The following is a 16296-nucleotide window of genomic DNA, read 5'->3' on the forward strand; positions in this document are numbered from 1 at the left end:
ATTGAGAGAGGAAGGCAGTGGGATTCGATCTCCTGACATCCTGCTCTTTCTCTGCCCAAGTCATAGAATCAGTGGATTATCGCTGACAAGACACATCTCAGAACACTTTACAATTTCTGTTAGTGAAAGAATTAAATGATTATTTCTGCCAGTGACACTTAGAAGTTGGCACTTACTTCCTAGGTTTCATCACTCTTCTCGTCCATTCTATAGACATAGTACCTGGGTTATGTTAATCATATTGCTTGGATTTCGGCAGCAAGATCCTCTGGCCTCAAAAATATTGCTTCTTAGGCATCAGTACAGCTTCATGTCGTAGAGAAGGAGGCCAGATTTCCCTGAGCCTGTTTCTGCCTTCTTCCCAGGAAATAATGCTGTTTCCTAAAACGAAGTACCTCCACGGCGGGAAGGGACTGACGTGATTGGATAGTGACATCCCTGGTGTTGGAAATGGGGCCGGTTACTGTAGTCAGATAACGTTTTACTTACCTTGCTTTTTCTTCTTCTTTTTTCTGTTTGCTCCTGCTTGTTCCAGGCCTCGTCTAGGAACAGTCGTGCACCGGGTCATCGGACTGGGGATTCTTTACTTTATCTTTGCGGCTACTGAAAGCGTGATAAGAGTCATTGGGGTAAAAACTACATCATTCCACTTGCACTTTTTTTGTTGTTGCTGTGAAATATGATTTTACTTTCTATCTCCTGAGATGAATTTTTAAAGATAGGAAATTTGTGATAAAGGCCCAATTTGAGTTTATTTCCCCCCCGTGGACTCTTTCCCTTTTTAAATACGTCCTGAACGTATAAGGCTAAACAGAGCACTTTGTAAAATGATGTGGTTATGAAGGTACCACGTGACGTCATCCTAGGAATTAGCTCCATCTCAAAAATGTTCGTGGTTGTTCTTTACGAAGAACATTCATCTTTATCATTATGCAGTCTGAGCACATTCATTTCTTCCTTAACCCTTGGTTTAAACGTGTAAGTGAAGAGAAAGTTCATCTTACCTCGTGTGCATACAGATATTACGCGTCATCGCTTTTTAAAGTCTCCTTTGGTTGTAAGTTTTCCCTGACTCTTGTGGGCTCAGAATTTGGGGGATTCAGCAGACTCCACGCTTGGAAGAACCAGGAGGAGGTCGCGTTCTGGGGAGAAACGGCTCTAGCAACATGGGCAGCAGTGCTTTACTCTCGAGAAGAGCGAATATTTGTATTTGTGAAGACCCCTACATTTCTAGCTCTCGGTTTTCCTTAATAATATGGCTGACGACCGAGTGATTAAGAGGCTTATTATATTTTTACTTGATTCAGAGAACCTTGTAATTTTTAGTCAAAACGTCTTTTGGATTAGATGTTTAAATCAGATCACTGTGTACAGAGTGAATAATCTGTATATTGCCACGTAACATCTACTTCATGTAGGTTGATCTGACCCTTAAAACAGGACATTTGTCCAATAATGTTAAAAGCTTCACTTTTCTTCTGGTGTCTTTGACACATCTGCATTCTGGGTTAGATACACCTGCTCCTTGAAAGGTGCATTTATTTTTACGTTTACATAATAAGGAAGAACTTTGCATTTACATGTATAATTCACAGAAAACTCATCTTTGCTAGAAAGAAAATGGAAAGGATAAACATCGCACGGATAGATTGCATTGTATTTCTTTAAAATTTTACACAGTCAGCATCTTAGACGTGACCGTTTTAAATATGATTCTCTGTCAGCTCTTGAGTACGCATCCAACCTATGGTTTGTTTATACCCTTCCACACAGTTCCTCTTCCTTATTTTACTTTTTTCACGTCCTTTCACATGCGTGGGGATGAAGAGGAGTCCATTTCTTTAGGAGCCATGGCTGCAGGTTTGGTGCGGAGAGGGCAGAGATTGAAATAGTTGACCTGAGTCGGGTGGGACGCGCTGTGTTTTATTTGCCACTTTATCGTACACTTTTATGTTATCACGGGACAAGTTGATGACAAACATTTGTTGACACCAAAACAGATAACTTCCATGTGCTCAAACACAATTCTGTTAGGCAATAACATCTTTTATGTGGCCTTTTATAAAATGATGATATGAGATAAATTGTTTTTCTACATCAGATGATAATTATTATAATACAATGAAACTTTTACATTCAGATTTTTTTCCCTATTTTTATTTTTCAGGGTTCTAACCATTTAGCTGTTGTATTTGCTGACATTATTTTAGCTGTTATTGACTCCATTTTTGTATGGTTCATATCCTTTACTGTGTCCTAAAATTGTTGTATCATTAAAATCAGATTATTTTTAGTTTGTAATAATAATAGAAAGAAATATACTTATGCATTATTGTTACCTCAATATAGAAATTTAGTTGAAGGTGAAAAAGTAACAATTCCTCGAACAAAAAAATATCCTTATTTTTTCTATTAGTTCAGCAAACTTAAATGCACATATTGAGCGATCTGGTAAGGAAGACAAATACATAACTAGGAGCAACATAGCAATAGTAATTGCCATTTTAGAGAGGTGCTATGCAAACAGAGGAAAGAGAAATTTATTCCAGGGTGAAAATCAGGAAAGATTTCAGGGAGATGGTGACATTTTAATTGAGACTGAGTGGACAAATGGGGGTTTACTAGGAAAAGAACTGAGGGGAAAGCATTCTGGGAAGATTTAAGGGGACCAAATAGTTGGAAGCATGAAAATATAGGGACAGTGGCACGATGTCTCAGAGTAGCTTGCCTGTAGGTAACGTGTGTAGGAGAATCATGGAAGGTGGGACCAGAAGGGAAGGATAGAATGACATGCTCGAGAGTTTAGAAGGTGGAAAGTAGCCAGGAGTTGAGGCTGCACAGGTGAATGACATGATGAAATCTTGTAAGAAAGAACTCAAGGATGGCATTTTAAAAAATGCCTGGGAGGGGCTTCCCTGGTGGTGCAGTGGTTGAGAATCTGCCTGCCAATGCAGGGGACACGGGTTCGAGCCCTGGTCTGGGAAGATCCCACATGCCACGGAGCAACTGGGCCCGTGAGCCACAACTACTGAGCCTGCGCGTCTGGAGCCTGTGCCCCGCAACGGGAGGGGCCGCGATAGTGAAAGGCCCGCGCACCGCGATGAAGAGTGGCCCCCACTTGCCGCAACTAGAGAAAGACCTCGCACGAAAACTAAGAGACCCAACACAGTCATAAATAAATAAATAAAATAAATAAATAAAGTATAAAAAAAAAAAAATGCCTGGGAAAGGAGAGTCTAGAGCTGGGAAGTCTAGTAAGGAGTCATTTGCCGTGGGCCAAAGGAGGGGTAGTGAGGGTCAGAAATGGGACAGAGGAAATGGAAGAAGGACTCTGGATGACAGGCTGGCTAGGAATGGGTGGGGAAAGGGAGAGAGGGCTCCCAGGAAGGCGTGCACGTCTCAAGTAGGTGGCTGGGCCAGTGTTGCCATTCTCAGGGTGGTAAACATGGATAAGGGACCACAGTGGGTGAGGGTTGAGCTGCCCGGGGCATTAGTGTGAAGAAGAGAGTTGGAAGTCCCAGCCTGGCTTAGCAAGAGGAGTCAGAGCTGGTGATGAAGGTGGGAGTCAGCTTTGTGTGGGAGAAGGTCGCAGCCGCGGAAGCGACCCAAGAAGAACAGGTAGACCAGCAAGTGGAGAGGAACCAGGATAGTGCCTCGTGGGGCGGAAACATGCATGGAAGGAAGTCCAGGGCGAAGGGAGGTGGGAGAATCAGGAAGTCGTCCTGGGGTGGAGGCTAGGAAAGCTTTGGTAAGGAGGGGTGCTCAGCAGTGTCTAGCGCTGCAGAGAGATGAGTTCCCAAGGCGCACCTGTCTGCCTGGTGCATTCCAGGGGTCACGGCGGACAGCAGGAGAGCGGGTTCGGTGGAGGTGGTGGGCCAGAGGCCATAGCACAGCAGGAGAAGTTTCAGAGACAGTGTTAACCGATCCTTGAGGCTCCTCCTCACTGGTTGAGTGACTCCAGTGGAGTCTGGGCAATTCCACTGTTTTCCTCTCCAAGGCAGGACCCTCTAAAGCGCATTCGTGGAAATGGGAGGGATTCTAGAGAAACTACGACCTGGTCAGAGCAGAATGCGGGGTTCTGTGGATCCAGAACATTATTTTTATCTGTTTCGTTGACATTTATGTCCTCTTTGAAACTCATAAGCTTTTATTTTTACACAGTTCTTTTTGTTTCTGTTGTCTTTGATAATTGTCTTTTAGCTTTTAACATTAAATGTGCTTTTGTTTTCCTTGTGTTTCTTTCCACATGGAAAGAGGCATCTTCTCATCTTTGTCTCTCACAGGGAGGGCCGGAGGGCTTAAAATTGCCCGTGTCCCTTCTCTACAGGAAGCTGTCCCTTTCTGAAGGTGCGCTAACAGATGTAACACTGTTAGTAGGATTTTCTGAGCTCCTTGTGGGTTGTTTTCCTAAACCCGGTCTTATCTATTCTTTAAATTCCCTGTTTGTGAATTCTCGATATGCTTCCAAGGTAAGAACAAAACAAAAATCTTTTAATTTATTTTTATTCTCGAAAGCAGTGGTTCTTAGCCTTGTTTGGGTTCTGGCAGCAGAGATGCCTTTGCAAATCTGGTGAAAGCTGTGGAGCTTCTTCACAGATTATATATAAACACACACTTCATTCACACAAGGAGTTTTTCCTACAGTGAGGCATTTACAGACCTCCTAAGTTATGTCCAGGTAGCCCCTAGTGTCCGAGGGGTGTCTAGTGAAGGGATAATACCTGATTTAAAGAGTTGTTTCGACCAACTTGCTTAAAAACTGGATTCTTCTTCTGTTGAGAGCTACCAGTTGAGAATCCAAGTTTACTGAATAAAATTATAGTAACATAAATCTGATCTTTTCCGAGTCGTAAAAATGTCTTACTCTAGTGTAATTTTTCATATTCTCTACACTAAAAAAAAAAATGTAGAGTCATTCGGTTGTTAAAAAGGCGAAGTCCATTGCTCAGTTCTGCAGGTGAGCAGGGTTCCAGCTCTGAGTACTCATCCCCAGTGTGGAGCCGGCTCTGCCGAAGCCCCAGCTCCATCGCTTGTTAGGGATTCTCACCTGACTTGAGGACAAGGGGCAGGCAGTGCGAACATCCGGGGACCCGGACAGGCAGAATTGCAGGGGAGGTGAGCTAGCTACTGGGCTCAGCGTTACCGTCTCTAATCTTCATGTCTTCTCTTCTGTCATTGTGGGTTTAGAAAATGAGCTTAAGACATCTATTCATTTTGGAGTTGTCTTACTTCTAAACTTGTAGATGCTTAGAGCCTTGTAAACTTTACATTTTAAAAATCTATATTATCTTTTCTCCTGGTAGTTTACAGATCTGTATTTCAGAGTGTTCTTTTTTTTTTTTTAATTTTTATTTATTTATTTTTGACTGTGTTGGGTCTTCGTTTCTGTGCGAGGGCTTTCTCCAGTTGCGGCGAGCGGGGGCCACTCTTCATCGCGGTGCACGGGCCTCTCACTATCATGGCCTCTCTTGTTGCAGAGCACAGGCTCCAAACGCGCAGGCTCAGTAGTTGTGGCTCACGGGCCCAGTTGCTCCACGGCATGCGGGATCTTCCCAGACCAGGGCTCGAATCCGTGTCCCCTGCATTGGCAGGCAGACTCTCAACCACTGCACCACTAGGGAAGTCCCTCAGAGTATTCTTGTTCTTAATCATCTACAAGGTGGTTCATTGGTTCATTGGGGGAAATACATAGTAATGCAACTTGGCAGAAAATTCCAGAGGAAAGTGGCTGTAAACGCTCTAATTCCATGTGGATTTGAATGAGGGTAACTTACCACCTTTATGGACAGCACTGGCTTTGGTCCAACACATAATGAGCCAGATTGGGATGGGGAGATAAGGAAAATAAGGGGAAAGATTCAGCTTGCTTAATTAATAATGTTTTTAATAAACATGTTTGAAGTCAAAGTCATAAAGAAATCCAGAAATTAAAGTTCTCTTGGTTAGTATTTCATGGTGAGAGAAAGGAAATTTAGTATTATCCATTTCTGCTTCAACCTGAATTTCTGACGTTTGCTTTTAGATTGCTGTTTGGTAATTTTCATTACTGAGATGAAAAGTCTGCTTTCTCTGTACAAAAAGGTAGTGGATTTCCTAAATGGTTACCAATGACAAGCAAAGAAGCAGGACTACATCCTTATAGAATTGGGTGCTGGGATAATGACCCTGCTTCCTTCACCTTTGATGAACCTAATCTAGCCCCTCCTGTAAGAATCTAATTCTACATTAATAGAAAAAATAGCCTGAAAATGCCAAAAGCCACAGCCTTCTGCCTCTTTTCTCCTGCTTGTTTGTTTTATTTTTTTGCTGTTTTGCTGCAGGCAAATGATTCTGATCTTGTGCTTCTGGCCAGCCTCCCTCTGTCTCTTCTTGACTCTGGCTTGTGCTGGTGGATATCCTTTTCCTAGCGCAGCAGCACGTTCAAGGTGATTCTCATGTCAGGATGATGGGGCCTGTGTGCTTTCATTACTGCTTCAGAAGTATTTGGTCTTGATCACGTTTACTGAATAAAGCATATGTGCATTTCTGTAAATTCTGACAGTAGGCCTAATGGGTTGAATTGTGCTACTTTAGAAATTGATCTTCTGTTGCAACTTATTGGTCCTTTAGAAAGATTGAAAAACAGCTTTGGTAGTTTTAGTACTAAAGTGAAGTTTTCGATGAATGAAGTATTTGGAATTTAAATAGGAGGCCTAAGGGCAAACTGTGCCACTTCCATTCCTTTGCTCAACTCTGTTGTGTGTGTTCAGAGTGTGGTCCCTGAACGGGGCTTGGCAGGTGCTGCAGAGGAAGCAGCTCCCGTTTACAGAGCTCTGGCTTGAACACAGCTGCACTGCTGAGGAGCCCGTGGACAAGCCTCTTTCTGCTTCTTCATACCTGACAGTGTCGTACTTTACCTGAGCCCTGTGCTCCTGGAACAGCCGTGGTTAAGACAGCCTCCACCCTTTCAGGTTCCGGGAAAAGGCTTACTATCAATACAAACAGATGCCTTTCCCCATAGGACTTCGATGAGACTCCCAGGTGCCCCCGTGTTTACTTATGACAGGGCCAGACACAGACCTATGTACCCACTGACCAATCTGGACAAAATACCAGACTGGACCAAACTAAGCCTTCTCCTTCCCCCGGGTCCCCGGGCTTTCATCCACCCGCAGCCCTCCTTCATGGCCCCTCCTGAAAACCTGCAGACTTCAAGGAAAGTCGTTCTCTGAGCAACTGCCCCGTCAGGCCACCCACTTCTCACACCTGCTGCTCTCGAGACCTGTTTACTCCTCCCTATAAAAGCAAAGCCCTTCCCTGCCTGACCTTTGGGACTCTCTCGAATCTTACAGTCGGAACATTCTCCCTATTGCAATAATCTCTTCAATAAAGTCTCTCTTTACCTAAGTCCAGATTTGTGTTACTTGACATATTTCAGTTTAAATTTATAAAATGGAATTGACAGATGATGCAACTTCTTAATTATGGTCATTCGGAGGATAAAGTGAGACTAGACCAGAAACAACAAAATAAGAAAGAAACAGACAGAAAAGCACAAGCCAAATGGCATGTCATGATGGGATCTGTAAAGAGTGTCTGGCCTAAGGAGGACTTGGCCCCATTTAGTGTGTGTCCTGCTCTGTTCTCTGTTTCAAGAACTTGGCATTGAAGGAGCACATCATAGGTCTTCTTGCTTATGTTTTTTTTTTCCTTGAAGTTTGTTTACTTAGTTCAGACAGTGGTATATTGTAAAACAATATCTGTGATGAAATTGGTATCATGATTATACAATATTGGACAAGACAACATTTTCTGTTGTTTTTATTAGTTTTAAATTATAGGAATTCTATATAGCAGTACTAATTTTGGAAATGTAGCAGAAGATTCTTATTTTGTTTTTTATCTTAACTGTATATTACTATTGAAAATTTCTTCCTTAACTTTTTTCACATTTTTATAAGTTTGGCACAAACAATGAAGACTCTAAGGCTAAGAAAGAACACAGTGAAATTTTCTCTGTACAGGCACTTTACAAATACCCTGATCTTTGCCATAATGGGTAAGCTGTCTAACTTTTCTTTTAAAATACATTATTTTACTATTGCATATTCTTTCAGAGGTTGACTTTTTTTGGTGTGTTTCAGCATCTCTAGTGTTTATGGTGTGGACAACTAAGACATTTAGAATTGCAAAATGTCAGTCAGTAAGTATAACCTTCCTATTGAAACACTTTGCATTTTTAATTATTCTATTTTATTTTGTGTAAGTTTGAAGAATTTTGTGTTTGTAGACAGAGATAATTTTAGTGGAGATCTTCTGTTTACTTGGAATTATTTTGTATAGAATTATAAAAACACTTGCCTTCTTTAAATGTCTGAAAAAGTTCCTCTTAAATCTCCTTTTCCAACTATGCCCTTTTCTCAACTTCTTTTGGTATATTTTGAAAAGGAATCCTCCCCCTGTATAATTTAAGGTAACAGGAAATCTTTTTCTTCCAGCACACAGTGTAATTGGGTTGTTTTGTACTTAGGACTGTAAACCTTAAGCCTGACATGTTTCTAGGATGGTATACTCATTATGAATATTCAAGAGATACCCTCCATGGATTCTCTAGTTAGAAGAAGATACATTTCTCAGACTTAAAATATAAAAGGCCCTCTTGGGGGTTTCTTGATTTGGAAGTAGTCTCTAGTTCTATATAAATAATTATAAAGAGCCTTCTGAAAACCCTGGACTTCTGCTGCTGTAGGGATAATTTAGTGAGAGAAGAAACTGTTCTTGTCTAGAAAATAAATTGACTTCTGAAGCCCTTTTAAACTCTAATTCTTTTTTTTAAAAATTTATTTATTTATTTTTGGCTGTGTTGGGTCTTTGTTGCTGTGTGCGGGCTTTCTCTAGTTGCAGAGAGTGGGGGCTACTCTTCGTTGCGGTGCGCGGGCTTCTCATTGCAGTGGCTTCTCTTGTTGCGGAGCACGGGCTCTAGGTGCGTGGGCTTCAGTAGTTGTGGCACATGGGCTCAGTAGTTGTGGTTCTCAGGCTCTAGAGCACAGGCTCAGTAATTGCGGCGCATGGGCTTAGTTGCTCCGTGGCATGTGGGATCTTCCCGGACCAGGGCTTGAACCTGTGTCCCCTGCGTTGGCAGGCGGATTCTTAACCACTGCGCCAACAGGGAAGTCCCTCTAATTCTTTTTATGATACTATATAATTTGTTAGGATTTTATTCATTGTATTGGTTATAAGGCTGAAGTAAAGCATTAATATTACTGAAGTAAGCATAATGATTTTATAGAGATAGCATTTCTTAGTTTTTATGTTTCTCGGAAAAACGTGTGCTTATTCATTTGGGAGACTTACTGGTTGGAAAGATTTCATTAGTACTTGTCATTATATACTATTTGAATGGGAAATCTGTATGTTTATCAGAAAATTAACTTTTCCTGTTTGAATTGTCCTTATTATAGGATTGGATGGAACGCTGGGTTGATGATGCGTTTTGGAGCTTCCTTTTTTCCCTTATCCTTATTGTAATAATGTTTTTGTGGAGACCATCAGCAAATAATCAGAGGTACCTAACATAGGAAAGTTCGAATTTGGCAAGGATTTGCTCATCATCTGCTACAATGTTAAAACAGCATTTATAGAAACTGGAGAGGTAGTCCTTGCTGTTAAAGAGTGTACATACAGTCAAGTGGGGAGACAAATGTAACAAAAGCAAGACAGTGAAATAAGAGATATATAAGCCCAGCAGGAAGGTGGAAGAGGTATCCATGAAAAGGCAGCATTTATGTTACACCTTCAGGAAAGGAGTAGGACAGTGAATGGCTGACCTGGGAAAGAGTGCAGGTTTTCTAGGGGTAGCGGGAACAGACATGGCATACTTTGGAGGCCAACAAGCCATGCGGTTTGGTTACTACTCTTACACTGGCGGGACATAAAGCTGGAAAGGAAAAGTGGGAGCAAAATCGTAAAGAGCTTGAATGCGAAATTCAGAAACTTGTACTTTAGACTACATGTGACAGGAAGCCCCACAGCTTCCCTTGCCTCATTTCTCTTCCCCAAGGAAAGCACTGTTAAGTTTCTTCCTTCTAGGAAAAAATGAAAAAATATATACTAGTGTGTGTGTTTCTCTCTCTCCTTAAAATTATACAACAACATGCAAATCAACTATACTTCAATAGAAAATTTTTTGATTAAAAAAAGATTAAAAAATTATACAATGATAATACATACATACATATATACACTATTCTGCACTTTCTTTGTTTAAAATGTTTCTTTCCTTATCATCTTGTATAGACCTACCATATTACTTTTAATGGCTATCTGGCATTCCATATGATTGTAGCATAATTTATATAAGCAGTCCCTAATTATTAGACACTTAGTTTCTAGTTTTTTTGCTATTATCAGCAATGCTTTTTTTTTTTTTTTTTAAATCAGCAGTGCTTTTTGAATGCTGTTGGACCTAGTAAATGTGGCTCGATTGGTGTGCTTTATTTTCACCAATCAGGTTAGCAATTTCTTTTTGTTAGGGGATAAGTAAAAATAGTGGGCAGGGAGGTAAACCTGACATGGAGAAAAAAGTACAGCAGAAAATTCCTTTCCCTGAGCATTCGATATTTCAAAGTTGCTTCCAGAGAAATTTGATCCATTTATGCTTTTACCAACGGGTTTGGGAACCCCAGTTTCACAGTTTCTTCACAGTAACCTTTGCTGATTTGAGAGTAAAATAATTAAATTTTTATCATTTCAATTTATGGGAAACTTTTTAAGTGTATATATTTTTTAAAGTGTGTACTGACTCTTTTAGATGTAAACTGAAAGTTGAATAGGTTTCAACACACTAGTAAAACTACTCCTTGTTTTTGATTTAGATATGCCTTCATGCCCTTAATAGATGATTCTGATGATGAAATTGAAGAATTCATGGTAACATCTGAAAATTTAAGTGAGTGACATATTTTCTTATTAAATGACCACTGTATATATTGTAACAAAGAAATATTGTACCTCTACCTGTGATGCAAGATCAGATACACTTTTTTTCCTGTAAAATATTTTTAAAACTATATCTGCAGAAACCTCTATTATGGTAGACAGTCACAGAAGAGAAGTCAGTAATGAAATTTTCAAGATTGCTAAAGTAGTTTGAGCTTTTGTTACATGTTTGCTCTTAAAGTCTAAGTATTGAAGTAGGTGCACTGTTTTCCACAAGAGTGATTTGGTATATATTGTGCTTAGCTCCTAAATAATATTCATCTTCTTAATGATGATTGCTAAATTTCTTTGTATCACCTCTTCTTGCTCTTGAAAATTGTGCACATCTGTAATTTCCCGGTCATGCCCAAAGCATTTCTAATTATGGTTTTAGTGCTTTAGTTTTCATCTTTCTATTAATTTATACATAAGCGTCTTATCATTTTATTAATTTTACCAAAACACTGTAATTAAAGCATTTGTTAAGGCAACATAAGTATGTAACTCAGGTGTAAAGAGTAATTTTATCTTTAGTCCATTCTTCCCTCTTACTTTGGTTTCTCTTATTAGTAACATTCTTTTTCACGATTTTTTTTGTTTCTCTACTGTGAAAATTTTATAATCTAACCAGTCAGCAAAATTTGCAACATAATCAGTGTGTCTTCAGTGTCCACACTTCCTTTTACCTCCTCTCATCAGATTATCACCTACAACTAATTCTTTCATGTTTTTCTGACTTTTCTATTAAGAAAAGAAATCACAAAACTTATTCAGAGATATTAAAATTCAGTGTGTTGGTTCTGGCTCCAATAATGATGGAATGAATTGTTTGGGGCTAATCTTCCTGCTGATAGCTAGAATAAACTCTGGACAGATTTTTTTTTTAATTAACTATTGGAGGCACTGGAGATCAAAGAAAAGCAGGCAGAAACTGGAGGAGATTTCACTGTTGAAAGAAGAGAACCATGAAAGAAGAGTTCATGCCCAGTTAATGAGACAGTACAGTGGCTAGAGCACAAGCAGATAGGTGTAATTTTACTGATGCAAGGAATTGGAGAGTGAAATTTGGGGCTGTAAGAATGTCTGGAGATTGATGGAAGAAATCCAGAAAAGAGAGAGCCACAAAGGGGGAAATTCGAAAGTCTATAAAGTCTCTCTAGTCTTATCTGATACCTGAACTGGGTATGTGCAAAGTGAGACTCCAAGAGGCCAGGGGGAAAACAATAGCTATTAGGCTAAGAAGCGGAACAGAAATTTCAGCAGCTGCCACTGCAGAGTTTGAAATTCAAATCTCAGCAAGTTAAAAGTGCTTGGGTAAACCCCTTGGGCTTTCCATTAAAACACCAGAATGGCCACTCCTTAGAAGTAAAGACCACAGTCTAGGACCACTGAAATTTACCCTAGGACTAAAGCTAAACTGAAATAAACCCTAATAAAATCTAAAAGCATATCCCCAAAAGATCAGAGTGATCTAGCAATAATTTGAATTGCCTGCTAGAACAAAACACAACGCTTCCCAGAGGAAGATAAGAGAATCCAGTCTATAAGATACCATTCTCAATGTCCAGTATACAATGATAAATTACTAGACATGGGATGAAACTGGAAGCTGTGATCCATAGTTGAGGGAAAAATCAGTAAGAGCAATCTAGAGGTGGCCCAGATGTTACAGCTAGAGTTGAATAAAACCATCAACCTAATTGACTTGATTGATATTTATAGAACATTGCATTTAGCAACCAAAGAATAAATGTTCTTCAAGTCTATGTTGAATAAGATAGACCATACGTGTGGCCATTAAAAATGTCTCCATATATTTCAATGGATTGTAATCATATAGAGTATGTTTATGATCACAATGGTTAAATTAGATGCACAGCAGTAAGATATCTACAAAATAATCAAATGTTTAGAAATTAAGCAATAATTTCTAAGTAACTCATGGATTGAAGGAATATTAGAAAATATTTCATGCTAATGATAATAAAAGTATAACAGGCCACATTTTACAGGATGCAGCTAAACCAATTCTTAGAGGAAAATTAATAGCTTTAAATGCCTATATTACCAAGAAAACATATTGATAATATGTTTCCATCTTAAGAAGCTAGAAAAAGAATGGCAAATTAAACCTGGGGTAATTAGAAGGAAGGATATAATAAAGTTGTGTCTACATCAATGAAATAGAAAACAGGGGTAAATAGAGAAAATCAGCAAAGCCAAAAGTAGTTTCTTTGAAAAGATTAATAAAAATTGATTAACCTCTAGGTAATCTAAACCAGAAATAAAATATAGCAAGGCAAATTTCCAACATTGGAAAGATAGGGAGGACATTACTACAGTAAGAAAGGGTAAGTAAGGGGATATTATGAACAAATTGGGCGTTTGGATAAAATGAACAAATTCCTTGAAAAATACACTTAAGAAACTATCCTAATCTTAATTCTAACCCTATGCCACTAATTGGAATAGCCATATATTTATTAAAGAAATTGGGTTTGAAATTTAAAATCTTCCCCTAAAGTGCCAGACCCAAATGGCTGGCTTCACTAGTGAATGCTTTCAAATACTTAAGGAAGAAATATTCTAATCTTACACAACGCTTTAGAATATAGAGGAGGTGACAGAATGGGAGAAAATATTTACAAATGAAGCAACTGACAAAGAATTAATCTCCAAAATTTACAAGCAGCTCATGCAGCTCAATATCAAAAAAACAAACAAGCCAATTCAAAAATGGGCAGAAGACCTAAACAGACATTTCTTCAAAGAAGATATACAGATATACAAACACATGAAAGAATGCTCAACATCATTAATCATTACAGAAATGCAAATCAAAACTACAATGATATATCATCTCACACCGGTCAGAATGGCCATCATCAAAAAAACAATAAATGCTGGAGAGGGTGTGGAGAAAAGGGAACCCTCTTGCACTGTTGGTGGGAATGTAAATTGATACAGCCACTATGGAGAACAGTGTGGAGTCTCCTTAAAAAACTAAAAATAGAACTACCATACAACCCAGCAATCCCACTACTGGGCATATACCCTGAGAAAACCGTAATTCAGAAAGAGTCATGTACCAAAATATTTATTGCAGCTCTATTTACAATAGCCAGGACATGGAAGCAACCTAAGTATCCATCAACAGATGAATGGATAAAGAAGATGTGGCACATATATACAATGGAATATTACTCAGCCATAAAAAGAAACAAAATTGAGTTATTTGTAGTGAGGTGGATGGACCTAGAGTCTGTCGTACAGAGTGAAGTAAGTCAGAAAGAGAAAAACAAATACCGTATGCTAACACATATATATGGAAACAAACAAACAAAACAAGGTCATGAAGAACCTAGGGGCAAGACAGGAATAAAGACACAGACCTACTAGAGAATGGACTTGAGGATACAGGGAGGGGGAAGGGTAAGCTGGGACAAAGTGAGAGAGTGGCATGGACATATATACACTACCAAAAGTAAAGTAGATAGCTAGTGGGAAGCAGCCGCGTAGCACAGGGAGATCAGCTCGGTGCTTTGTGACCACCTAGAGGGGTGGGATAGGGAGGGTGGGAGGGAGGGAGACGCAAGAGGGAAGAGATATGGGGACATATGTATATGTATAACTGATTCACTTTGTTATAAAGCAGAAACGAACACACCATTGTAAAGTAATTATACTCCAATAAAGATGTTAAAAAAAGAATATAGAGGAGGTGGGAATACTTCCCAACTTGTTTTATAAGGCCAGCACAACTCAGATACCAAAATCTGACAAAGACAAAAAAAAGAAAGTTACAGACCAGTATCACTCATGAGTAGAGACATAAAATTCCTTTAAACGGACTTCCCTGGCGGTCCAGTGGTTAACACTCCATGCTTCCACTGCAGGGGGCACAGGTTCGATCCCTGGTCAGGGAACTAAGATCCCACATACCACTCTTATTTTATTTTTAGTAAATAAGATCTAGAAGAACAATGCAAGACCATCATTGTCAAGTGAACTTTATCCCAGGGTTGCAAGGCTGTTTCAACATTTGAAAGTCAATCGCTGTAATTCATCTGAAGAGTAAGGAAGAAAAATGACATAATACCTACCTCTGTACCTCAGTAGGTACAGAAAGACATATCACAGAATTCACCTATTCATGATTTTTTTAAAAAGAGACCCACTTAGCAAACAAATTACAGAATAGTATGAAAAAAACTCTACAGCTGGGCTTCCCTGGTGGCGCAGTGGTTGAGAATCTGCCTGCCAATGCAGGGGACACGGGTTCGAGCCCTGGTCTGGGAAGATCCCACATGCCACGGAGCAACTAGGCCCGTGAGCCACAATTACTGAGCCTGCGCGTCTGGAGCCTGTGCTCCACAACAAGAGAGGCCGCGATAATGAGAGGCCCGCGCACCGCAATGAAGAATGGCCCCGACTTGCCGCAACTAGAGAAAGCCCTCGCACAGAAACAAAGACCCAACACAGCCATAAATAAATAAATAAATAAATAAATAAATAAATAAATAAACAAACCCAAAGTTTAAAAAAAAAACAACTCTACAGCTAAAATCATACTTAATGGTGAACTAGTGAATGCTTTCCTCCCAAGACTGGGAACAAAGTACACAGATATCTGCTCACCACTTTGACTCAGTATCAGACAGCAGTTCCTAGCCAGTGCAGAAAGGCAAAACACAAGCCAACCCAAAGAATACAAAAGCCATAAAGTGTGGAAAGCAAGAAGTAAACCTGTTTTTATTTACAAACAGCAAGGTTTTGTTTTGTTTTGTTTCGGCTGCGCCGCGCGGCTTGTGGGGTTAGTTCCCCGACCAGGGATTGAACCCACGCCCTCGGCAGTGAAAGCACCGAGTCCTAACCACTAGCGTGCCAGGGAATTCCTCAGCAAGATTAAGTATGTAGAAAATCCTAAGGGGTCTACAGAAAAGAAAAAATGCACTAGAACTAATAGGTGAATAATATAACAGAGTCATAGGATATATGTCCAAATACAGAAATTAGTTGTTTTTTATATAACTGGAAATAATTGAAAAATGAAATTTAAAATATTATTTACAGGAGCTTCAAAAAATAAATTATTTAGGAATAAATTTAATGGGAAAAAATGTGGAAAACTGCACTGAAGAATACAAAACAATGCCAAGAGAAATTATAGAATAAGTAAATGTTTATGAATTGTAACTCTCAATATTATTAAGCCATCACTTCCTCAATTGCTATGTAGATCCAGTACAGTCCCAATTGTTATTCTGGCTGATTTTTAAAAAAATGGTTAAGCTGATTTTAAAATATGTATGGAAATACAAAAGATCTGGAAGAACCTAA

The 16296-nt window shown here is 39.4% G+C and overlaps 1 protein-coding gene across 3 annotated transcripts in view; it reads left to right on the forward strand.

Annotated features, from left to right (window-relative positions):
• The window catches only part of TMEM87B (transmembrane protein 87B), a 52513-nt gene that overhangs the window by 20154 nt on the left and 16063 nt on the right, over positions 1 to 16296 (forward strand). For 2 of the 3 annotated variants that reach the window (XM_057558217.1, XM_057558218.1), the window contains 6 exons: positions 536 to 629; positions 2168 to 2238; positions 7929 to 8038; positions 8124 to 8182; positions 9441 to 9544; positions 10854 to 10927. In XM_057558217.1, coding sequence (XP_057414200.1) covers positions 536 to 629; positions 2168 to 2238; positions 7929 to 8038; positions 8124 to 8182; positions 9441 to 9544; positions 10854 to 10927 — 512 coding nt within the window. Of the gene's footprint in view, positions 1 to 535; positions 630 to 2167; positions 2239 to 6320; positions 6393 to 7928; positions 8039 to 8123; positions 8183 to 9440; positions 9545 to 10853; positions 10928 to 16296 lie in introns of all 3 variants that reach the window. The other variant, XM_057558216.1, reaches the window with a different exon arrangement.

The sequence above is a fragment of the Balaenoptera acutorostrata genome, chromosome 12, assembly GCF_949987535.1.
Source record: "Balaenoptera acutorostrata chromosome 12, mBalAcu1.1, whole genome shotgun sequence".
NCBI classification, from domain to species: domain Eukaryota; kingdom Metazoa; phylum Chordata; class Mammalia; order Artiodactyla; family Balaenopteridae; genus Balaenoptera; species Balaenoptera acutorostrata.